The 24,340-nt window shown below is 37.8% G+C and overlaps 3 protein-coding genes across 5 annotated transcripts; 2 read left to right on the forward strand and 1 right to left on the reverse strand.

The window, feature by feature from the left end:
* The first annotated feature begins 4,647 nt into the window (after positions 1-4,647).
* LOC110609956 lies at positions 4,648-8,443 on the forward strand. 3 transcript variants are annotated; one of them, XM_021749810.2, is made up of 5 exons: positions 4,649-5,359; positions 5,447-5,535; positions 5,618-5,712; positions 6,772-6,848; positions 7,260-8,443. In XM_021749810.2, the coding sequence occupies exons 1-5, from the start codon at positions 5,336-5,338 to the stop codon at positions 7,263-7,265; spliced, it is 291 nt and encodes a 96-aa protein (XP_021605502.1). In that variant the 5' UTR covers positions 4,649-5,335; the 3' UTR covers positions 7,266-8,443. The 3 variants fall into 3 exon arrangements, 1 of the variants encoding a protein (XP_021605502.1); XR_006349911.1 differs by having other exon boundaries at positions 4,648-5,359; positions 5,652-5,712; positions 6,772-8,443; XR_006349910.1 differs by having other exon boundaries at positions 4,654-5,359; positions 5,608-5,712; positions 6,772-8,443.
* Positions 8,444-11,865: 3,422 nt separating this feature from the next.
* On the reverse strand, positions 11,866-12,809 carry LOC122723056 (cell surface glycoprotein 1-like). The gene is made up of 2 exons (XM_043953795.1): positions 12,128-12,809; positions 11,866-11,891 (listed from the first exon to the last, which is right to left on the reverse strand). The coding sequence occupies exons 1-2, from the start codon at positions 12,807-12,809 to the stop codon at positions 11,866-11,868; spliced, it is 708 nt and encodes a 235-aa protein (XP_043809730.1).
* Positions 12,810-22,464: 9,655 nt separating this feature from the next.
* Positions 22,465-24,079, forward strand: LOC110606527 (aspartyl protease AED3). Its single transcript, XM_021745378.2, has one exon. The coding sequence runs from the start codon at positions 22,479-22,481 to the stop codon at positions 23,817-23,819; it is 1,341 nt and encodes a 446-aa protein (XP_021601070.1). The 5' UTR covers positions 22,465-22,478; the 3' UTR covers positions 23,820-24,079.
* Positions 24,080-24,340: the final 261 nt, after the last annotated feature.

Below are 24,340 nucleotides of genomic sequence, written 5' to 3' on the forward strand. Positions count from 1 at the left end.
TGCTTGATATGGTGGATAGACAAATTTGATGATGATGATGATGGCTCACTCACCATTTTCTATATACAGTTCCGTGGGATCCACCTGAGGGAATCCTCCGTCCCAATCTCATCTCTTTTTGTGTTCTAAGTCTTCGTCCCATTCACGTGTTTATGACAATGAAGGGGCCATGACGTCAAATTTCAAGGGTCATTGTTTGATTTATCGACAATTAAAATCGAGTAGATTAAGGATATGATTTATGTATTAAAATTATTTTTTTAAAAATATTTTAAAAAAGCTTTTATTATTTTAATTTATTATAATTAAAATGTAATATTAAGTTTCATATTAATGTCAAATATACATTATATATAAACCAATGAAAAGTTTGCATGGGGTATGGAAGACTCAAAGGTCAATGCTGGACGCTCAAATTTTCAAAAGCAATGCATTGACGCTAACCTGTTTTAAGGTCTGCAATCGTATGCAGCTAGGATTAAGATTACTTTATATATCAAAATTACTAACGTATCCTCCACTAAGATGATGAAGAAATTTCTGTATTTTAATTATACTTGTCCATAACCAATTTGATATGACCCCTACAATACGCATTAAATAGCAATATTTCTAAATTCGTAAAAATTCAATTAGAATTTTAATAAAAATCCAACTGATATAATATTTAATGTATATTAAATATATAACATATAATTAATTTGCATATCAATAGAACTATAAATAAAACTTTACTAAAAGTAATAATTCGATATATTTTATGAGCAAATTATTTAAAAATAAATTTAATAAGTTTTAATCCTAATAAAAAAATTTTATATCATAACAAAAATTACAAGATAATTTATTTATTTTTTCCCTACAAATAATACATTTTGATTTCAGATTCATGCATAATTGAAATGATTCAAGATACCACATCTTAGTTTCGAGTTCTCAGAAATTGAATTCCTCCATTTTTCCGCGTAATGCTCTTACTAAGATTTTAAACTACTAAATGAATAATTAAGAAAAAAATTGTATACCTGTCAGATGATATATTTTGTTATATAGTTTCTTTTAAGTAATTTTTAGCACATTTAATAAATATAAATTTTAAAAATTACAGTAAAATGAGATTGCGTAGAAGAAAATGATTGGAAAATAGGTAGTCGATTACTGTGAAGCAGTAAAACTTTGTGGTTGGAATTTAGTGAAAACTAGCAAATTCATCACCATAATCTTCTTAGTGGTAGATTTGTCTGCAATGACTTGTTCAGAAACTATCCTCTTATATTTATGCTACATAAGCAAATCCAAGCTACACAGGATGTAAAAAGAAGGAAGATTTTGTCTCATTAGGTAGGATCTTTGGTTGAGACTGCAACTGCAAAAGTTTTTCATCTTTTTTTCTAATTTCTTGTGCTGGCCAACCCATCTATAAGAATTTTATTAGGTCCTACATCTCAGGCTGTCTTAATTATATTTCTAATTCAAACTATACAGCAACGTGCAATACTCCTCTCCCTCTCTCTCCTCGCCTTATAGTCAGTCCTCCATACAATTTTCTTTTACTTTGATAGCCCTATGAAGACAACAAAATTTATCAAACCGAGACTAGTTTTAGCAAGTCAATTATGCAGAAAAACATAATGATAAACAGCTCTATTCTTTTTCAATATACAAATCCAAAAGAAATGTTATCTAATTGTAAATGTAAAAATGAAATTACTAAAACAATAATTAAAATATCATAGGATAACAAAGAAAATCGTATTAATTAATACTACAAACAATACCTCTAAATTAAGATAACTATTAAATAACCATAAATTTTGAGAGAATGCTAATCGAAGAGCTTTAAGTATGGCGTGAACTTCTGCGACTATAGGTGAATAAATCCAAATTCGTCTAACTAATTCATCTATTTGAATTCCATTATTATTATTATTTTAAATTACTATAACAATAGTAATCGATCACTTTAAAAAAAAAAGTAATGATAATTGGAAAAAAGTGATATTTTTAAATAATATCGGTGTTACATTGTAGAGTCTAGTGAGGATAAGGTAAGCAAACCTTACCTCTAACATAACACTAAGAGCTGTTCCATAAAAAAATAGTAAAAATCTATATTGTTTATACTCTATGGTACTAAGAATAATATGAGACAAGTTATTAAAAATATGGAGAACAAATTTAAGTATTCTTTTGTTTTGTATCTTTTATTTATTATTTAAAGTAAAAGGAATAAGTTATATGACAGTATCACAATCTAAATCTATATGAAAATATCATAGTGTATAAAAAAAATCAGAAAAATAATAAAATCGAGATTACAAATACAATAACTCAAAAACTAGATAATTTTAGTATGGAATATATATAAAAAAAAAGAAGAAGCATGTTTTAATATTTCTACTTGCATGAAACAAATGAAGTATATAGGAGAATCTTATTTGCCATGCAAAATTAAATTATACATTATATGGCCTGTATTGTAAATAAAACGTCAAAAAAAAATTGAGTTTAGACTGCAAAGGGCCCAAGTATAGTTCTCTAAGCTCAATGTAGCAAATATGATCAAATTAATTTGTTATTTTTACCTTTTAGGAGCCAACTTTATTAATACATGAGTTTCCCCTACCCATATGTAGGCTTTCCAGTTCAAATTCCACATTCATTGTCCACTGGTAGGGTGTAAAGGATGGGGGAAGGGTTTGGAAAATGTGAGTACTTAGGACCACTCTTGGTGCAATGATTTTTATATATATACACATATTTATAAAAAATTTTATGGGAATTTAATTCAATTAATTTTTTTTATAAAATTCTTATTCACCTTATTTTAAATGATTGATTTTATAAAAATTCAAATAAATTAAATTATTTTATTTTAATTTTTGCGTTTGAAAAAATTTATAATTAAAAAATTTAATTCTATCGAATTCTTGTGAGAATTGATTTTATACTAAAAATAATTTTAACTAAAATTAGTTAGATTTTACAAGAAATTATTTGAATTATGGATATTTATTTTAAAATTACTTAATTAGCCATTAAAACTCATTTGCTTTCTTTATTTTTTGTTCTTCTCTTTTTATTGTTCCTCTCTCTCTTTTTTTTCTTCATTTTTTTCTAACTTTATTTAACACCAAACACTTAAAATAGAAATCACAATTTTCTCCACTTCTATCTCTCAACATTGGTATGCATACTTAATTAAATAATTATTTGATCATGCTTAATCTGAAAATAAGTGCATTTAATTAAATCTGATAGATTTTACCCTCAAATTTCATTTGAAAAAAATAAAAATAACGTTATATATTTATGTGCAATAATAAAATAAGGAATGTTGACATATCACTTTCACTCGAAAAACCAATTTGATATATTCATAACAACAATTTATAACTTCAACTAATCTATTTAAAATTTCAATAAATAAAAAAATTATAATTTTGGAAATGATATCAAGTATTAGGTGTCCTTGAAGGTAGTTATGCACGTGCAATAGATTAATATATGTGTAGTAATGGATATGTAATTATATCAATACACGTAGTCTAGTAGAATGTGAGTTAGTTAATATCTGAAGTCATAATTTTCATTCAGAAACTATTAAAAGGGAAATATTGCCTAATTTTAATTCATTTGTAGGCTCAGTATATTAATATGTATTATTTATATATTCAACTATTAATATTTTAAATCTTTATTAGGTAAATTAATTTAGAAATTTCAAATTTTCGATAAATGTTAAAATTATGCATATTAATTAATATATTTTTTATTATTTGAAAAATTAAAAATAAATTTTCATCATATAAAAAGAAAATAATTTATTTCTCAAAATCTAATTAAATTATCTCATAGAAAATAAATTTATCTGAAAAGATTTTTTAAAATTAAATAAAATATATAAATACATAACTTAATATTTTTAAATTTCCTAAAATTATAAGGTATATTAAATTAAAATCAAATCTAACTCTCAAAATATAATTTGAATGCGTATATTTCTCCGATCACAAATTAATATGAAATTCAAAAGGATACACAATCATTTTTTATAGTAGCACACGAATTTAACAACCACGCAGATTAAAAAGTAAAAAAAGTTGACAAGAGACATTGGTACTAAAAAATTTGTAGGTATTGGTCTTATGATCCAATCCAAGGGTCATCAGGGTGGCAGCCCGTGAACATGAAGGGCCATCGATTGTGTACAGATTTGTTTCCCTCATTTTCTACGTTTACGAAAAAAACGTCGGATTTGAAACTTCAAATTTTTAATGCCCCATGATGGAGAGGAAAGGCCAAAATATAAAAAAGGCAATATCCGATATCACGGTTGTGACTTCTAGAATGTGATCCAGCAGAACAAAATCGAATTTCGTAGTAAAAAAAGCTTACATGTTAGGAAACTATAACAATTTAACAACCGGCAACTCAAATTTTAAAATCTTGAATATATACTGGACCAGATTGAATTCAATTTGAATTAAAAGTTGGTTTAATTAATAATTACATGTTAATTTTCACTGAATTAATTAAATTAGGCCTGATAAAGTAACGGAGTCCAACAACTCCCAATTCAAAGTGGAGATGTTGATGGATTGCGATTTGCATGCCGACACCGATCGTTACCAGGTCCAGGCCTCTGGGCAAGACAAGAAATTTGGTGGTGTAACTAGGCCCGTTGAAATTTGAGCGCGCGCCCACAAATTGCGTAGGGCTCCCGCTCAACCCGCCAACCTTTGGTGCGTTTGAATATCCGTCGACTTCCCTTCTCGTTCATGTCCTTCAGTACCTTTTTGTTTTCTGTGGATACACGACCGTTACGTAACATGCCGATCACGAGCACCACAGGAAATTTATTAGTACGTTAGATATGTGCAGTAATTTTAATTATTACTTCTTTATAATAATAATAATATTTTTTGGTGGGTGATGTTTCTATATGCATATATAAAATTAATTTTAACTGAAATTTAAATTCATTACGGTCTGAAAATGACCACTGGCCGGGATGCTTCCAAGTCACCATCACCTGACTCGAGAGAGATCAATCAATCAATCAATCATGACGGCGAACCTTGGCCAAGTGTTCGCGGCCGTTGACGGCAGCGAGAAGAGCGTGCATTTGTGCTTTCAGATTGGCGCTCGACAAACTCAAGACTTAAGCTCCGATGCATGCGCGAGACTCCGATGAAACACATGGCTTCTTCACCATATTCCACGTCCAATCTCCGACGTCACTCGCTGCTGGCTGCAATCTCGGCGCCATCCCTTTCGATTGGCCCAGTAAAATTATACGCATTAGAACTACCGCTGCTCAGTTCACTCGATCATGAATTTTTTTTTTGCCTTTATGGTTGATTTTTAAACTCCCCTGCTTAATTATTTATTGAGTTAAGCAAATCACTGATTGATTTTCTTCGATTTTTATTTTTGGGGAAAGGTGGTTTGGAGGTTCCAGCCTTCACTGCGGCGATCGAGGTGCATTAGAAGCAGATACCAATGCATTGAGGATTTACCGCCAAACAAAATGTGAGGGCTCTCTTTCTCTACATATTTAAGTTTTCATAATTAAGTGCACTAATCAATGGTTTAAGAGTCAAGATCATATTAGCTATCACTTACAAGTGGTTATGGGGGATCCAAAGGAGAAGATTTGTGAAGAATCTGCGGATGATTTGCTTGTGATGCTTTCGGCCCTATTAAGAGGTAAACGTAGTGCACTGAAAAATTTTGTTCAATTCAAGTATTTAGGTGGTAGAATAACAGTGACTTGTTCACGTTGCTCTTATGTTAGTTTAGTAAGTTAATGGGATAAATGGGAATGGTTTGATGGTTTTTGGTGTTCTAAAGAGCGAGGTGATTTTTAGCCATAGATAAATTTCTCTCTGGTCCGTACATAGTGAGCTTTCAAGATGTGATCAGCATCCTTATGCGATAGGCATCCTTACAGATGTCAAAAGTGATTTTTTGTAACACATAAACGCAGGGAGATCATAGTTTTGGGGTATGTTTGGCTTTGGTTTTTCACTACTTTATGATAAAAGCATTATCTTGGTCGCTTTGACAAAAGGCATTAGTTGTTGGTTTGTATTGTTTTAGTTCCAGAAGCTGCTATGTTATCAATGCTTGAGAGGACTGCTCTTGCTTGTCCATTATGCATACCTACTAGCAATGGCATATGAAAGTTTCCATATATGCTTATCCCATTTTAATATATTTAGTTTGGGCATTAACTTTTTCCCCTGTCCAAAACAGTACTGATTTCTATCCTATAGTAACATTAACATGGGCTTTTTCCCCTGTTTGAATGCGCCATGCTGTATATCATATTATAGAATAAGAATTTAGAGTTTCCACATTTCCACATGCATTTTCGTACACTTGCTCTTTGATACTCCATACTATTATTTGACATGCCATACTACTCGTGTTGGCATAACATGGCATAATGGCATAGTATACCATACGACATGGAATATGCATTCTACATATATTCATATTCATGTAGTCAGATATTCCAGTTACATTGATCTCTAAAGTTGAAAAATCATAGTTAATAGAGCATTTTTTTCAAGATAAAGAACTTGGATAAAAAAGCATTATTTTTCTTCTTAGAAAATAGTTATTTGGTTATATTTTAAATGACGTGTTTAATGATTTGACCGTAGAGCATTGTAAGATTGCTTTGTTTTTTCACACTTTGCAGTAGACGGCATAATATATGCTTTCTTATGGAGAAAGATAACATTATAACATTTTTAACAGGAATATTATTGGGAAGTGCCACACAATTTCCTGTCATTATAGTCAAGGTCAAGACTGCTTCGTCGTTAATGGAAGAGGTATGCTTATGAATTCTCAGTTTGCATAAATCATAATTGCAGCATTTCAAGTCTATAACTTTTCAATTTGTGCGTCATCTTTGTCTTAGCAATGCTTTTATGTATATCTGTTCCATCTTATGATATATTTATTCAATCTTGGATGACTCTTGGAAAATAACCTCCAAGACACGTTGTTTGCTTTGAGTCCAGTGGTGCTTATACCATGCAGTCATGTATGCTTCATTAATTATAAAAATGCAACATAAATGATGGATCTATGGTGTAAATACATTTGGTTTTATGTGGGTCCCACGATCCGGTCTAGACAAAATACTCAATATGTAACTGTGTGTCTTCTGTGTGTGTACATATAGCTGTACCACTCCTTGTCTCCTCACCTCATTTGCTGGAGATGCTTGTGTTATATAGGCCTAATTGACCAAAATGGCTCAGCCATGGGCGGCAACTGCCGGTTCGCATGCATCCAATTTGAACTGGCCTTGGTTCCAAACAGTTTCAAGTTCAAAACAGTTCCGGTTATGGTCCCATCCTAATTTGATTTAAAAAAAAAAAACTGTATTAATATTTACACATTATAATACATAAATTTATAAAATTTAGAGTTACAATATATCATTATTCTATGTATATTATCAAAATTAGAGGAACAAATTAACCAATATAAATAAAATAAAACAAATCAAAAAATTTAAATCGGGCCAATTTTGGTCCTGGTTCAAGGATGGAGGAACTGAAACTGGCCCCCAAGTATGTGGTTTCCGTTTGGTACAGGAACTGAATTCGGACTGTGGGCAGGACTAATCCAAAGCGTAGAACTTTTTATAAAAATTTTTTTTGATAAAAATTGGTTATAATTATAGCCAACTAGTCTTTTTTTTATTTTATTTTTATGAGAAAGAAATTTTATTAATCATCAGAATTTAAAAAATAAATTCTAATTTTTTCTATCCGGCCCCTCACCCTTTCTCCCCTCATTAATCCCACCACCCCCCCCCCCCCCAAAAAAAAAAAAATCTCTCCGTCTCTCTCTCCCTTTCTCTTAGTAAAGGCCTCCTTAGAACATCCTAATCCTATAATCAAGTAACAAACTCACCACCCAAGGATTCAGAAGAATCAATAGACATGAACATGATATTTTCAACTTTGGTCTTGGTGTCCTTATCATGTCTGTGATTGCAGGACCCTTGGCCTTGTAAACCAGCAGCAACGATATATATGTATATATAAATATATCCAATTTTTTTACCAGCTGGCTAAAATTGCCAAAATTAAGTTGTTAAAATTGAAAAAGAAAGGCATAAATATTTAGATTTTTTTGGTCGTTAGGACGTTCAAAATTTAGTCTCATCTCTTATCATGGGCTTTATCTTTTGTCTAATTTTGATCAAATCTAGTTGTTTTTATGGAGTTCTTTTGGATGCTTGACAAATGCTGCCCTCTTGATATATACGTAGTCATTTCAGTTGCCATCGAATCTTTGGAAATGAGTGCTTTCCATAATCACTGATGAGGGCTTCAGATGTGATCACAAACAACTTGTAGCCACAATGTTGCAAAGCTTTCACTTATATGTACTGGATGTAAAGTAGTGTTCTGATAAGCGGTTGTCGAAGCCGTCAAAAATAAACCTATTAAACAATCAACAATAAACTTGTAGATAGTGGCAATAGGGTCGAACCACAGGGAATTGACACTATAGATCTTCCTAATAATAACCAAGATGAGTAAATAATAAATAATTAAAAGAGGGGGGTTTGAGTTGATAGATTAACACTAAATAGCAAAAGAAAGCAATAATTTAAAGATGAGTAAATCAATGGATGAAAAGCTTCTAGTTGAAGTATGGATCTATTTCAGATTGTTTAGAATTGATCATTGATTCTTTAATACTCCTATTTATCTCAATAAATTGCTTTAGGATGTGGAAGACGCTTCTCACAATCCAAATTCCTCCTTAGTTCTAGTTTGATTAGGAAACGTTCGCTAATCAAACACTAATCAACAAGTTGCCAAGGAACGTCCTTGGGGCATTATAGCATCGAACAACTGTTGACTGCATTAAGACTTAGAGAAACCCAATTCTATCCTTGCCAACCGCGTGGTCAAGTTTAGATTATGCAATTTGATTAAATGTGTATTTGAACAACCTAAGCAATTACGGACCTAAATTATTCAAACAATATTACTTAAGCAATTTAAAAGCAATGGGCCCTTATTGATTCTAAAAGCAAAATAATAATTATGGAAAGATCAAATTGCATAAATATTGAAAGTAAATAAGAGTTTAACAATGGAGATTTAAATCTCCCAATTCATCACAAAATCTGAAATTCACCAACTTCAACTAGAAAAGAAAAGAGTTTATCCACTCATGGTGGACTAAATACACAGAAAGATGAAAGGAAAAGAAAAAGGAAGATGCTGGAGAGTTTCTGGCGAGTTCAATTCCTCAGCAGAAGATGCCTTTGCTGGTTTGGAGGTTGCCCTTTTATAGTTGAAGAGTTCCATCCTTCTAGGGTTTTGAAATCCCTTTTTAATTTGGCTTGTGACTCCTCTTTTGATGTTGAATTTAATTGCAACTGGAATTCCTTAGGTGAGAAACTCTTTCGTGGCTCTTGGAATTGTTTTGGTAGTGATTGAGTTGGATTTGGACTTCTGAAAACTTGAAATTCGGTTTCCTGAACAATTTCCCGCTCTGCTGTATTTTCTGCTGTCGAAGTGATTTGCCCGGCGATTTGACCAGTTTCTTCAAGGGATTGGGCAAATCACAGACCTGATCACGTTTCTGCCAGTCAGTTCTCTCTGTCTTCTGCGAGTGATTTGGCCAGTGTCCTCGAGTGTCCTGGGCAAATCACTGCCCATATCACTTCTGCCTGTTGCCTCCAGGTTTCTGCTTCAGCTTGATCTGGGCAGATCACTGGGCAAATCACTGACCCAATCACTTTTCTGTCAATTTTCTGCACTTTTTCTCCAATTTTCCAATTCTTTCCTTTTCTGTAAAAACAAGATAGAAACCATAAATTAGACTAAAAAATGTGTAAATAAACAATAAAAAAAGATAATAAAAATGTGGCTAATTTATGCTTGATCAAATACCTCCACACCTAGCTTTTTGCTTGTCCTCAAGCAACAAATAACTTAGCCAATCAAGTTCCCTTTTTCCTTAGAGCCTAAGTACCACTTAATCAGCCTCCCCTAGATTCCTAAACTGAATCATCACAGTATAGAGTACATGTACTAAGGTCATCTTCTCCTTTCCTTGTCTCCTTTCCTTGTTTCCTTTCACCTACCATGGTCAAGAGAAAGGTTTTTGGCTCAATCATGCTTATTCCTTTATGTTAGTTTTAATGCAACCCCTAGGAGTGATTTGCCCATTTTCTTCTCTTTTTTATTTTTATTTTTAGCAGCACTTATTCTTATCCTTGCCTGAAAAAGTCACTAACCTTTTTACGCGATTGTGTACATGGGTGATACACCCCCGGTTACTCAGTTAGTCACTTGTTCAAGTGGCTACTAGCTCTGTTCATAGTCTAGACCATCGAAACTTATTTGCTTGAAAAAGTTACTGACCTTTTTACGCGATTGTGTACATGGGTGATACACCCCCGGTTACTCAGTCAGTTACTTCTCCAAGTGGCTATTAGGCTTAGTTCATAGTCTTAGACCATTGGAACAAGTTTGTGATTTGTGCTTTGTGCTGGTTTTTCATGATATTTTGGGCAAATCAGCTCTTAGGGAGTTACACTGACTTTGTGTTTGCATGTATTTGTATTTTTATTTCCCTTGACCTTAGCAAATTTGAGGATTCAATTCAAGAGAAAAACTCCCTAAGTGAAGGTAACATACTGTGAATGATTCAATTTAAGCTTAAAGGGGTGGCAAATCAATGGGGTCATGAGATAAGGAAACTCTTTCAGCCTTGTTATCTATGTTGAGTAAAGCAATTAGCTACAAAATTCTGTGTGTGTGCGCTAGGAGTGTGAAAAAAAATTCTGGTGTGTGCAAAAAGGGGTAAGAACAATGCAAAAAGAAACAAAAAGAAAGAACAAGAAGCAAAAAGATGGTGTAATCAATGAATAAATACTCTCCAGTACCCCCACACCTAACCCAAATATTGTCCTCAATGTTTGAATAAATATATAGAAAAATGAAGGAGAAAAGGGAAAGTGACTTCCTGGCATGTGAGTGATTTGACCAGTGACTTGGGCAAGTACTGGGCAAATCACTGGGCAAATCGCTATCTGTCACGGTGCTGGGGCAGAAAATGGTCCACCAGCAGGTTCAACAAGTGCTCCATCCTTTGCATTCGGTCCTCAATCCTACTGGACGAGCCTCTACTGTCTGGTTGGGGGCTTCGTCTTCAGGTGGCTGAGGAGCATCCTGCTGGGCGGCTGCTGGAGGTGGCTCATTTGCTGGTGCCTGCCCTATTGCTTGTGTTGTCTCATCTGCAGGGGCTGCTATAGTGGCTGGCTGCTGGGTGGTGGTGCTTATGGTGGCTTTCTTCCTTCTGAAAACACGCTCATGGCGTGGCGTTACTGGACCTGCAGGTGCAATGGAAAAAACATCCCCCACCTTGCAAAGCAACCCCATGTCATCTAATGTGCGTAGGTCCAAGGGGGTTGTCTTGGAAGTGGGGGAAAGGTCAGTATATGCTGGGTGCAATAATTTGAGATTTACTGCAATGGCAGTGATCAAGGGCCCAAAAATCAGTGGCCTGTTATACTGAATGATGCTAGATAGTTGGGTGGCAACCCAGTATCCCAGATGTATTTTCCTATGTGTGTGCATGCACCAAAGAATATATAACTCAGTTCTGGTCAGGATGTTGGAGGCATCCTTCCTCCTAGAAAATGTGTAAGCCAGGAATCTGTGGAGGTATTTCAGGCTGGGGTTTTTGAGGTAAAGGTCTTTGGACCTTGTTGGTGAGTAGGAGTCTGGTGGATTGTCACTTAATTCCAAGTACACAGAGCTTGGATCAAACTCAGCAGGGAAGTCCCAGGTAGACTGAGGGCATTCACAGCCCATGGCTATGCCGAATTCCTGCAGGGATAAGCGAAATCGCTTCCCCAATAACCTAAATCCAATAGTGCCTGGTGTGTGTATGTTGTGCATGGCAGGTTTGTCAAAATAGAATGTGGTGAAGAACTCATGTGTGAGTTCAAGGAAGGAGGGCATGCGCAGGAAGAAAAAGGTGTCCCAGCCAATAGTAGAGATGAGAGAACGTACCTAGGAATGGAGTCTCAGTGCTCCAAGGGTGGCATGGTGGATATACTTACCTGGGTGATATGGTAGGGATGAAACTTTAAGCAGCCTGGTGCGCTCAGAAATTTTGTTGAATGTCAGTGATTTGACGATGTGATCTGGGTATGCTGGCCTGGGCAAATCGCTGAGCAAATTGCTGGGCATATCACTGAGTGTATCACTTGGTAAGTCCATGGGCGCATCACTGGGCACGGCGCGTGGCACATTACTGGGCGCATCAGTGGGCACATTGCTGGGCACATCGCTGGCCATAGCGCTTGGCAAGTCCGCTGGCGTATTAGTGGGCACAGCGCTGGTGGAATCAGGGGGCGCAGTGTTCTCTTTGTGTCCTGTGGGATGCATGGCTGCCTCTGGCTCTAATCTCGGTGGCGACTGTGGTCTTGGCCGTTTTTGGCCGTGGCCGGAGGAAGTGGTGGCTTCAGGTAGCATTTCGCCCGCAAGGTTTGCCTTCGGGGCTATTGTGGACGGTGGTGGTGGCGTTCTTGGCCGTTTCTTTTGCCGGCGGTATGTCTGGGCGGCAGGTAAGTCGGTGCGTCCTGTTGCTGGTTCAGTAGCTGGTGACATTTCGGTGTTGGTGGTGGCTGGTGGAGTGGTGTCCCACGCTTCATCGTCACTGTCATAGGGGATGGATTTCGGTAGCCCTAGTTTCTTCCACATGAACGGTCCGCCGGTGGCCTTCATCTTAATTCGGACCATGGTGGTCTTGAGTTTGCCGGTGGGTGAGTAGTGGTCGGAGAGGAGAAAGCTTGAAGAAGAAGAAGAGATAAAAAAACAGTAGTTTAGCGTAAAAAGTAAAAGAATAAGAAAAGAACTACTTAAAGTGATTTGGGTATGTGAATCTGCCCTGATCATTTAATGCTGGCCCTCTGGATTCTTGACAGGGTGATTTGACCAGTGATTTGGGCATATCACTTGGCCAGATCACTCCTCCTTTGCAATTGTTGGGCTGGTACTGTTCACGCCCTTTTCTGATGATGTGCTTGATTTTGCGATTGGACCGGTGATCTTGGTCAAATTATCTGGGCAATTGGGCAAATCACTGCCCCGATCACTTGTGACTATGGTACATTCAGTCGATTTGCCCAGCGATTTGGGCAAGCAGTGGGCAAATCACTGGGCAAATCACTACATCTGGGCTGCCTCCCAGTAGCGCCCTGTTTTCTGTCTTGGGCTGGACTTCAGTGTCTTGCTCAGCAGTCTTGGGAAGGGGGATCTAAGGGAACCTCCTCCACAACATGGACAGTAAAACCTTCATAGAATCTCTTCAAACAATGCCCATTAACTTTGAAAACTTTGCTTGTTTGTGGGCTCCTAATGTCAACAGCTCCATGTGGATAGATATGTTCAACCAAGAATGGTCCAATCCACCTAGACCGAAGTTTCCCAGGGAATAATTTGAACCTGGAATCAAAAAGCAAGACTTTATCACCAACCTGGAAGTGTTTTCTGGAGATATTCTTATCATGGAAGGCTTTAGTCTTTGCTTTGTAATCCCATGAAGCTTCATAGGCATCACGCCTAATCTCCTCAAGCTCTTGAATCTGTAATTTTCTGTTAACTCCAGCTTCTTTTTCATCAAGATTACAGCTCTTCATAGCCCAATAGGCTTTGTGTTCAAGTTCCATAGGAAGATGGCATGCTTTTCCATAAATCAGCCTATATGGAGACATCCCAATTGGAGTTTTGTATGCTGTTCTATATGCCCATAAGGCATCATTTAGGCGCACACTCCAATCCTTGCGATTTGGGCAGGCTGTTTTCTCTAAGATTGACTTGATCTCCCTATTTGACACTTCAGCCAGCCCATTTGTTTGAGGGTGATAGGCAGTAGAGGTTCTATGGATGACATGGTGCTTCTTGAGGAGAGTTTCTACTACCTTGTTGCAAAAATGGGTGCCTCGGTCACTGATTATGGCCTTGGGCAGTCCAAATCTTGAGAAAATGTGGGACTTTACAAAATCACATACTGTTTTTGCATCATCAGCCCTTGTTGCCTTGGCCTCAATCCACTTGGACACATAATCCACAGCAAGAAGTATGTAGGTGTTGCCAAAGGAAGGTGGGAATGGTCCCATGAAGTCAATGCCCCATATGTCAAAGATTTCACACACCATAATGGGTGCTTGTGGCATTTCACTTCTTTTGCCAAGGTTTCCTGTTTGTTGGCATCTTGCACATGACCTACAAAATAAATAAGCATCTCTAAATATGTTAGGCCAAAATAATCCACTGTCAAGGACTTTCAAGGCTGTCTTGCGTGGCCCAAAGTGACCTCCACAGCTGTAAGAGTGGCAGAAGGTTAGGACAGATGTGATCTCATGGTTTGGGATGCATCTCCTTATGACTTAGTCTGCACAATGCTTCCATAGGTAAGGCTCATCCCACACATAATACATTGCCTCTTTCTTGATCTTGTCTCTTATGTGTTTGCGCAAATCAGTGGGCAAATCACCTATGGCAAGGAAATTAACAATATCAGCATACCATGGTTCCTCTTCTTGGGCAGAAAAGAGGTGCTCATCAGGGAAGGTCTCATTGATGGGGCATGTCTCTATCTCGGTCAGAATTCTGCTGAGGTGATCAGCCACAAGGTTCTCCTTGCCTTTCTTGTCGCGGATCTCCAAGTCAAACTCTTGTAACAGCAATATCCATCTCACCAGCCTAGGTTTGGACTCCTTTTTCTTGATTAAATACCTTAGCGCAGCATGATCTGAGTATATAATCACCTTTGTACTAAGTAGGTAGGGTCTAAACTTCTCCAATGCAAACACAACAGCTAGCAACTCTTTTTCCGTGGTGGAATAATTGCATTGTGCAGCATCTAGGGTGCGTGAGGCATAGTGAATGACATGAGGAGAGTTACCTATACGCTGTCCCAATACTGCACCTATAGCAAAGTTGCTGGCATCACACATGATCTCAAATGGAAGGGTCCAATCAGGTGGCTGGATGACTGGGGCAGAAATCAGCAGTGATTTGATCAAATCAAATGCTGTTTTACAGCTGTCATCAAAGTTAAATGGCACATCCTGCTGTAACAACCTGCACAAAGGCTGAGTTATTTTGGAAAAATCCTTGATGAATCTCCTGTAAAAACCAGCATGTCCAAGGAATGATCTAATCTCCCTAATGCTGGTTGGATAGGGCAGATTTTTGATGGTGTCAACTTTGGCTTTGTCTACCTCAATCCCTTTTGCTGAAACAATATGGCCCAAGATTAAGCCATGGCTGACCATGAAGTGGCACTTCTCATAATTGAGAACCAACTTTGTCTCCAAACACCTTTGAAGTATCTTCTCCAAGTTGGCTAGGCATTCATGGAATGAGTTGCCATACACCGTAAAGTCATCCATGAAGACTTCAATAATCCTCTCCACATAGTCAGAAAAAATGCTCATCATGCACCTTTGGAAAGTGGCTGGTGCATTACAAAGACCGAAGGGCATCCTCCTAAATGCGAATGTGCCAAATGGGCATGTGAAAGTGGTCTTCTCTTGGTCTTCTGGTGCAATGGGGATTTGATAAAATCCAGAATATCCATCAAGGAGGCAGTAATGGCTTTTTCCAGCAAGTCTCTCAAGCATTTGGTCCATGAAGGGCAAGGGAAAATGGTCCTTCCTTGTGGCTGTGTTGAGCTTCCTGTAGTCCATGCAAACTCTCCACCCATTTTGCACACGAGTGGGTACTAGCTCTCCTTCAGAATTAGGGACAATGGTAATCCCGGTCTTCTTTGGTACCACATGGATGGGACTCACCCACTTACTGTCAGAAATGGGGTAGATTACCCCAATGTCTAGGAGCTTCACAATCTCCTTCTTTACAACCTCCATCATAGGTGGATTCAGCCTTCTTTGCGCCTCACGAACAGGTTTGCACTCATCCTCCATAAGTATCCGATGCATGCACGTTGAGGGTGAGATACCCTTTATGTCCTCCAATGTCCACCCAATTGCCTTCTTGTGTTTCCTCAACACATCCAGGAGCTTTTCCTCTTCTTCTTGGCTGAGCTGGTTGGAGATGATTACTGGAAGTGTATTTTCAGCTCCCAAGTAGGCATATTTGAGGTGGTTAGGCAAGGGTTTCAGTTCTGGTGCATTTTCTGTCTGCTGGTTTTCTGTCTGCCTGCTGTCTGATTTGAGCTGTGATTTGAGCAGATTTTCTGGTGTTCTGGGCAAATCACTGGGCAAATCACCCACATCCAGCAAGTTACAACAGTCTGCTGTTTTGTTTGTTTCAGTGATGTTGCTGTCCACTTCTTCTCTCCTGTAAAGACCTTCATAAAGTAAGTTTTCTTGATCAAAATCAAAAACTTCTTGACTTAAATTATCAATAACATCAAGGCCATAAACAGGAGAAACATCATTGGGGAATTTCATGACATCATAAACATTAAATTTGATAACTTCCCCTTCAAACTCCATAGTCAATGTGCCATCATGCACATCAATTTTTGTTCTTGCTGTGCTCAAGAATGGTCTCCCAAGTAAGATATTAGAGGTGGTGTTGCTCTTGTCTTCCTCCATGTCAATAACATAAAAATCTGCTGGAAAGACTAATTGGTCCACTTGCACCAACACATCTTCTAGCACTCCTTTGGGGTAGACAATGGATCGGTCAGCTAATTGGATCACAATGCTGGTGCCCTTGAGTGTACCTGCATTCAACAAGTTAAAAATAGACAGAGGCATGACATTTATTGAAGCTCCAAGGTCACACATGGCCTTCTTTATTCCCACATTGCCTATTTTGCATGAAACCGCGAACATTCCTCTATCCTTGCATTTGGTTGGAAGTTTCCTTTGGATGACAGCTGAAACACACTCCCCCACACTTACCTTTTCACGTTCAGCAAGTTTCCTTCGGTTGGTGCATAGCTCTTTGAGAAACTTGGCATACCTTGGGATTTGCTTTACAGCATCAAGTAGGGGAATGTTGATTTCCACCTTGCGGAGTGTCTCAAGTATCTCTTTTTCTTCTTTCTCCTTTTGGGACCTTGCAAATCTCTTTGGGAAGGGAGGAGGTACCTTGAATTTCTCTGCTGGTTGCTGTTTCTGCCTTTGACTGGATTCTGCCTTCTCTGGTGATTTGGGCAAATCACTGCTGGACAGCTCAGTTTGCCCAGCGATCGGGTCAGTTTCTACTAGTGAATTGGGCAAATCACTGCCCTGATCACTTTCTGGCAGAATTTCTTCCATGCCCTGTTTTTGCAATTTTTCAGCCCTATTGTCTTGCAACTCTTTTCCACTCCTCAATGTGATGGCACTAACATTTTGTCTTGGATTTATCTCAATTTGGGAGGGTAGCTTCCCTTGAGACTCATATTTGCTCATTGCAGTGGCCATTTGGCTCACTTGTTTCTCAAGATTTTGCACGGTACTTGCTAAATTCTTCACAATCTCCTCAAGAGGTGCATTGGAGTTCTGAGGTGCAGCTTGAGCTTGATTGTTTTGCTGGTAGTTTGGATATTGATTTCCCCTTGCATAACTAAAATTTGGATGGTCCCTCCAACCTGGATTATAAGTATTTGCATAGGGATCATACCTTCTTTGCCCATTGAAGCCTCCAACAGCATTGACTTGCTGGTCCTCCTCTTGAAGGGAAGGACATAGATCAGTTGGGTGGTTGTTGGCACATATTCCACATGTCTTGGGCTGCTGAATCTGCTGGACTTGTTGGGTTTGACTCACAACAAGGCTACGACAGCATTGGTGAGTTCAGAAAGTTGGGATGATAAAATGGAATTACTCACCTCATTTACCCTTCTTGGTGGCTGCTCTTGATCTCCAAATTGCTGAGAAGCTGTAGCCATGGTGGAAATTAAGTCCCTCATCTCTCGAGGTGATTTTCTTTCAATTGACCCTCCACATGCTGCGTTAATAAATTTTCTCTTTGAGGGTAGCAAACCTCCATAGAAGTACTCAATGAGAGATTGGTCAGAAATATCATGTTGAGGGCAGCTTGTGCACAACTTTTTGAACCTCTCCCAGTACTCATACAAGCCTTCAGAGTGCTTTTGGTTTATGCCACTTATTTCTCGGCGGATGCCTATGGCTTTTGAGGTTGGAAAGAATTTTCTCAAGAATGCTCTTACCATATCAGCCCATGATGTGATGGATCCGGGTGGCAAGTAGAATAGCCATTCTTTGGCATAGTCTTCAAGGGAAAAAGGGAAGGCTCTAAGCTTGATATCATCTTCTGGAATGCCTTGGGGTCTCATGGTTGAGCACACAACATGGAATGCCTTCAAATGCTTGTGAGGATCTTCATTTTCTAGGCCTCTGAATTTAGGAAGGAGATGAATCAGACCTGTCTTTAGCTCGAATGGTGCTGTCAATAGGGGATATTCAATGCAAAAGGGTGCTTGATCTCCTGCTGGTTCAGCTAACTCTCCGAGAGTTCTTTCTCGTGGCTGAGGTGCTTGAATGGGCACGTTTCCAGCTTGAATTTCAGCTTCTACATGTGCAGCAGGTGGTGCTGCCATTGCTGGATCTTCTGCCATAACCTGGAATCGGGTATCAGGTTCAAATGCAGTAGTGGCTGTAGGAGAGTCTGCTGGTGCAAAAATTTCTGTAGCAGGGGCAGATGTGACAGCAAGTGCTTCAGCTGGTGCAGAAATAGGTGAATTTGCTGGTGCAGAAAAATCAGCAGGTACAACAACAGCTCTGTGGGATGGTGTTGCTGATGAAGATGCTTTTGAGGCTTGGTTCCTCAAATTTGCTTGCTTCCTTAAGCTCTTGGCAGTTTTTTCAATCTCCGGATCGTAAAGAAGAGTGTCTTTACGGCCAGACCTGGTCATAAAGGGAAAATACGTTAGTTTAAATCAATTCCCCGGCAACGGCGCCAATTTTTGATAAGCGGTTATCGAAGCCGTAAAAAATAAACCTATTAAACAATCAACAATAAACTTGTAGATAATGGCAATAGGGTCGAACCACAGGAAATTGACACTAAAGATCTTCCTAATAATAACCAAGATGAGTAAATAACAAATAATTAAAAGAGGGGGGTTTGAGTTGATAGATTAACACTAAATAGCAAAAGAAAGCAATAATTTAAAGATGAGTAAATCAATGGATGAAAAGCTTCTAGTTGAAGTATGGATCTATTTCAGATTGTTTAGAATTGATCATTGATTCTTTAATACTCCTATTTATCTCAATAAATTGGTTTAGGATGTGGAAGACGCTTCTCACAATCCAAATTCCTCCTTAGTTCTAGTTTGATTAGGAAACGTTCGCTAATCAAACACTAATCAACAAGTTGCCAAGGAACGTCCTTGGGGCATTATAGCATCGAACAACTGTTGACTGCATTAAGACTTAGAGAAACCCAATTCTATCCTTGCCAACCGCGTGGTCAAGTTTAGATTATGCAATTTGATTAAATGTGTATTTGAACAACCTAAGCAATTACGGACCTAAATTATTCAAACAATATTACTTAAGCAATTTAAAAGCAATGGGCCCTTATTGATTCTAAAAGCAAAATAATAATTATGGAAAGATTAAATTGCATAAATATTGAAAGTAAATAAGAGTTTAACAATGGAGATTTAAATCTCCCAATTCATCACAAAATCTGAAATTCACCAACTTCAACTAGAAAAGAAAAGAGTTTAGCCACTCATGGTGGACTAAATACACAGAAAGATGAAAGGAAAAGAAAAAGGAAGATGCTGGAGAGTTTCTGGCGAGTTCAATTCCTCAGCAGAAGATGCCTTTGCTGGTTTGGAGGTTGCCCTTTTATAGTTGAAGAGTTCCATCCTTCTAGGGTTTTGAATCCCTTTTTAATTTGGCTTGTGACTCCTCTTTTGATGTTGAATTTAATTGCAACTGGAATTCCTTAGGTGAGAAACTCTTTCGTGGCTCTTGGAATTGTTTTGGTAGTGATTGAGTTGGATTTGGACTTCTGAAAACTTGAAATTCGGTTTCCTGAACAATTTCCCGCTCTGCTGTATTTTCTGCTGTCGAAGTGATTTGCCCGGCGATTTGACCAGTTTCTTCAAGGGATTGGGCAAATCACAGACCTGATCACGTTTCTGCCAGTCAGTTCTCTCTGTCTTCTGCGAGTGATTTGGCCAGTGTCCTCGAGTGTCCTGGGCAAATCACTGCCCATATCACTTCTGCCTGTTGCCTCAAGGTTTCTGCTTCAGCTTGATTTGGGCAGATCACTGGGCAAATTACTGACCCAATCACTTTTCTGTCAATTTTCTGCACTTTTTCTCCAATTTTCCAATTCTTTCCTTTTCTGTAAAAACAAGATAGAAATCATAAATTAGACTAAAAAATGTGTAAATAAACAATCAAAAAAGATAATAAAAATGTGGCTAATTTATGCTTGATCATGTTCTGATTTTTACGTATGGGGATTGATTCTTTGTTGGTTTTGCATCATAAATATATATGACATTTAAAATGCTTTTATTTTTCAATGCTGCTGAAACAAGATTCATGAAGGAAACCTTTCGCATGGTATCATGGGATAGTGGATCAATTTTAAATGAATGGTTTCTGATGCACATCCTATGTGACTTTACCTAGCTTGAGAGTACCTGAGAGAGATAATCATATTGGTTTTGTCACCCGAAAGACGATATTTAATTTCCTTGGGGTATAGAATGGGGCATATACACACTTGCTGGTGAGGGAGATGCGTGGGAATTCAGGATGAGACAAATATCCCCAAAATGCATATAAGCAGCAAATGGTTATTGGCTTATTGCAGTTTATGGTTGCATGGCTTCATATAATCATAAGCTCAGAAGAATCCAATGTAAGACTGTTCCTTGATCTGCTGGAAAACAGATATAGATATGCAGAATTGATGGGTTTGACATTATTCTGTTCCTTCGCCCAAGCTGATAGGTTTGCACTAGAAATGACAACTAAACAGGGAGACCTCGTGAATTTTGGTGGGGACTTGCATGAGTCATTGAGTATGGTAGATTAAGATTGCTTTGTTTTTTCACACTTCATATCCTGTTAAACTGCAGGATTCTTGTGATCAACCAAGTTAATTATGGTTTAAATATCCTTCCAAGGGATTTAAAAAGGATTTTGGTGAGTATTGTATTAGGAAGCTACAGTTCAGGTTTGCACATGGGAGACAGACTGGATGATAACGGCGGGCATCTCATTGGTATTTTCGCAAATTTAATATTTTTTTGTTAAGTTTTTTATGTTATTGGAATTTAATAAAATACATTATTTATAAAACAGGCTAATTATTTTTCTATAAGATATAATTTATAATTTTTTATAATTACTCTCTTCATTAGTTATTTTCATATGGATATGGATTAAGAAAATATATTTAGTATAGCTAAAGTGAAAAAAAATTTAAGAACATATTTTATTCTATTATTAAATTATTTTGAAATTAATAGATTTTGCATTTTTGAACTTATATTAAATAGAGGTTTATTAGCAAGTTATTGAATTCAAGAAGAATATTGAATTCCAGATTTTCGAGTTTTGATTGAGTTTCACGTCTTCCCATTTTTAGATTAAACTAGGCTGGCTCTGGGTTTGGTTTTCGGATTTTCAATTGATCATCCTGTCCGGATTTTACAACTATGGCTGACAGAGCAGCTACTGGACCCATACGATATACGTCATGGGAAATTCTGTTCTGCCCGTGACCGACCGCAGCTTGTGCACTGGCCCATGTTCCGACAAAATTCTTTTTTGTTTTTAGCATTTTTCAGATCTTTGCCTTCTGGATAGATAAGTTCACGAGCTGCTCTTGCCTCTCTTGGCCTTGGTCCACTGATTCCCCCATTGTGATGTAAAATACTCTCTACTTGAGAACTTCCATGAAATAATTCAAGAAAATAGTGAATTTACGGTCATTACCTTATTCCATTGTTCTATTTTTTGGATATATCAGTAAGGTAAAAATCCGAAGCTAGATATTTAACAAGATAATTACGGTCTTTCTGAGCATTATAGCTTGGAAGTCTAGGATGACGAAACTGAATTTGTTTTGCTGGAGAATTTGCTCATGTCTATCCATTTACAGTTCATGGAAGACTTCAGAGTTCATAATTCGACGAAGAAATTTGAGTTCCCTTTTCCCCAAAAAAGCATAATCCCTGGTAATTTAGTTGCACTTTATTTCCAACTTGGATTTCTTTATTATAATCTCCGCACAAAGAATTAATTTGCGGCCTATTATAAGCATTCTTTTTCTCGTTCGTGGACCCTGGTAATGTTCCTTCTTTTGTGATAATGGATGTCATCATGTGATTATAAAGATCCTCCTATCTGGCCTGATCTGCCATCTTATATTAATAATTACGAGGGTATTTGAGTAATTTCAGACCCTTCAACTCGATAAATAGATGTGTGTTTTACTTGACTTCCCATGCATGCACACACTAAAGTCCAAGCCATGGACTCAACTATCATTGCCAAACTCCTCTTGTTTGCTCTTCTAATCTCAAGCACAAAGGCTCTTGACCCTTGTGCCTCTCAAGCAGATGGCTCAGATCTCTCAATCTTCCCCATCTATAGCAAATGTTCACCTTTCAACCCACCAAAACAGGACTCATTGCTTAATACAGTCATTAACATGGCCTCCAAAGACCCACAAAGGCTCAAGTATTTGTCAAGCCTAGCTGCCCAAATGACCACTTCTGTCCCAATTGCTCCAGGCCAGCAGGTCCTGAACATTGCCAACTATGTGGTCCGGGTCAAATTGGGTACTCCTGGTCAGTTGATGTTTATGGTCTTAGACACCAGCAATGATGCTGCTTGGGTTCCCTGTTCCGGTTGCACCGGCTGCTCCAGTACCACTTTCATTACCAATACCTCTTCCACTTACGGCTCATTGGATTGCTCCATGGCCCAATGCATCCAAGCCAGTGGATTCTCCTGCCCGGCCACGGGCACCTCCTACTGCGTTTTTAACCAATCTTACGGTGGAGATTCCTCTTTCTCAGCTTCTCTTGTGCAAGATTCTTTAGGATTAGCCAATGATGTGATACCAAATTTTGCTTTTGGTTGTATTAACTCCATCTCTGGTAGGTCAATTCCCCCTCAAGGGCTGTTGGGTTTGGGTCGTGGACCCTTATCGTTGCTTTCTCAATCTGGATCACTCTATTCGGGTGTATTCTCATACTGTTTACCCAGTTTCAAATCCTACTACTTCTCAGGCTCGCTCAAACTCGGCCCGGCGGGTCAACCCAAAAGCATTAGAACCACCCCTTTACTACGAAACCCACACCGGCCATCACTATACTATGTGAACCTCACCGGAGTTAGTGTAGGCCGTGTTTGGGTACCAATTGCCCCAGAGCTCCTAACCTTTGACCCCAACACTGGAGCAGGGACCATAATTGACTCAGGCACTGTGATAAGTCGATTTGTTGAACCGATTTATACAGCAATTAGAGATGAGTTCAGAAAACAAGTAGGAGGGTCATTTTCATCTCTGGGTGCATTTGATACGTGCTTTGCAGTAACAAATGAAGCAGTAGCACCAGCAATAACGCTGCATTTCACAGGGCTGAATTTGGTGCTGCCGATGGAGAACAGCTTGATTCACAGCAGTGCAGGGTCACTGGCGTGCTTAGCTATGGCTGCAGCTCCAAATAATGTGAACTCGGTGCTCAATGTTATAGCCAATTTGCAGCAGCAGAACCTTAGGATCATGTTTGACGTGGCCAATTCTCGCTTGGGAATCGCCCGTGAGCTGTGCAACTAGATTTTTTCTCTCTTGATTTGTAACTTTATTTGTGCTTACCAAATTATATGTTTCCATGTAATATAGGTCAAGTGTGGATTTAATAAACAGGAAAATTCCTGTTGTTGTTATGTTGTCTTGTTAGGAAGAGTTTTTTGATTTTTTTCTCAAAAAAATGAATTTCTTGTATGTATAATCATAGTGGCTTGGGTTTGGCTAGGAGCAGCACTTTTGCAATCCACGTTGGTGTTATCTTCAGTAGACAAAACTTTAAACTTGCATATTTTTCTTTTTTAGTTTTTCAATTTTTGCCTTCTATCAATTTTTTATAGGCAATTTTTAAGTTAGTCCTTAAATTTTATCATTAATAATGAAATAGTCCCTTATTTTAGGAAACCAAACAATTTAGTCAATCTGTTATGGTTCTCTTAAAATTAGAGTTCTCTCTATCTAATGAACCATTAGTCTAACTAATTATAATGATCTAAAGGGGAAAGGAAAAAAAATAATTTCCCATTTTCTCTTAGTTATCTCCCTCCCCT

Source organism: Manihot esculenta, chromosome 2 (genome assembly GCF_001659605.2).
Source record: "Manihot esculenta cultivar AM560-2 chromosome 2, M.esculenta_v8, whole genome shotgun sequence".
Taxonomy (NCBI): domain Eukaryota; kingdom Viridiplantae; phylum Streptophyta; class Magnoliopsida; order Malpighiales; family Euphorbiaceae; genus Manihot; species Manihot esculenta.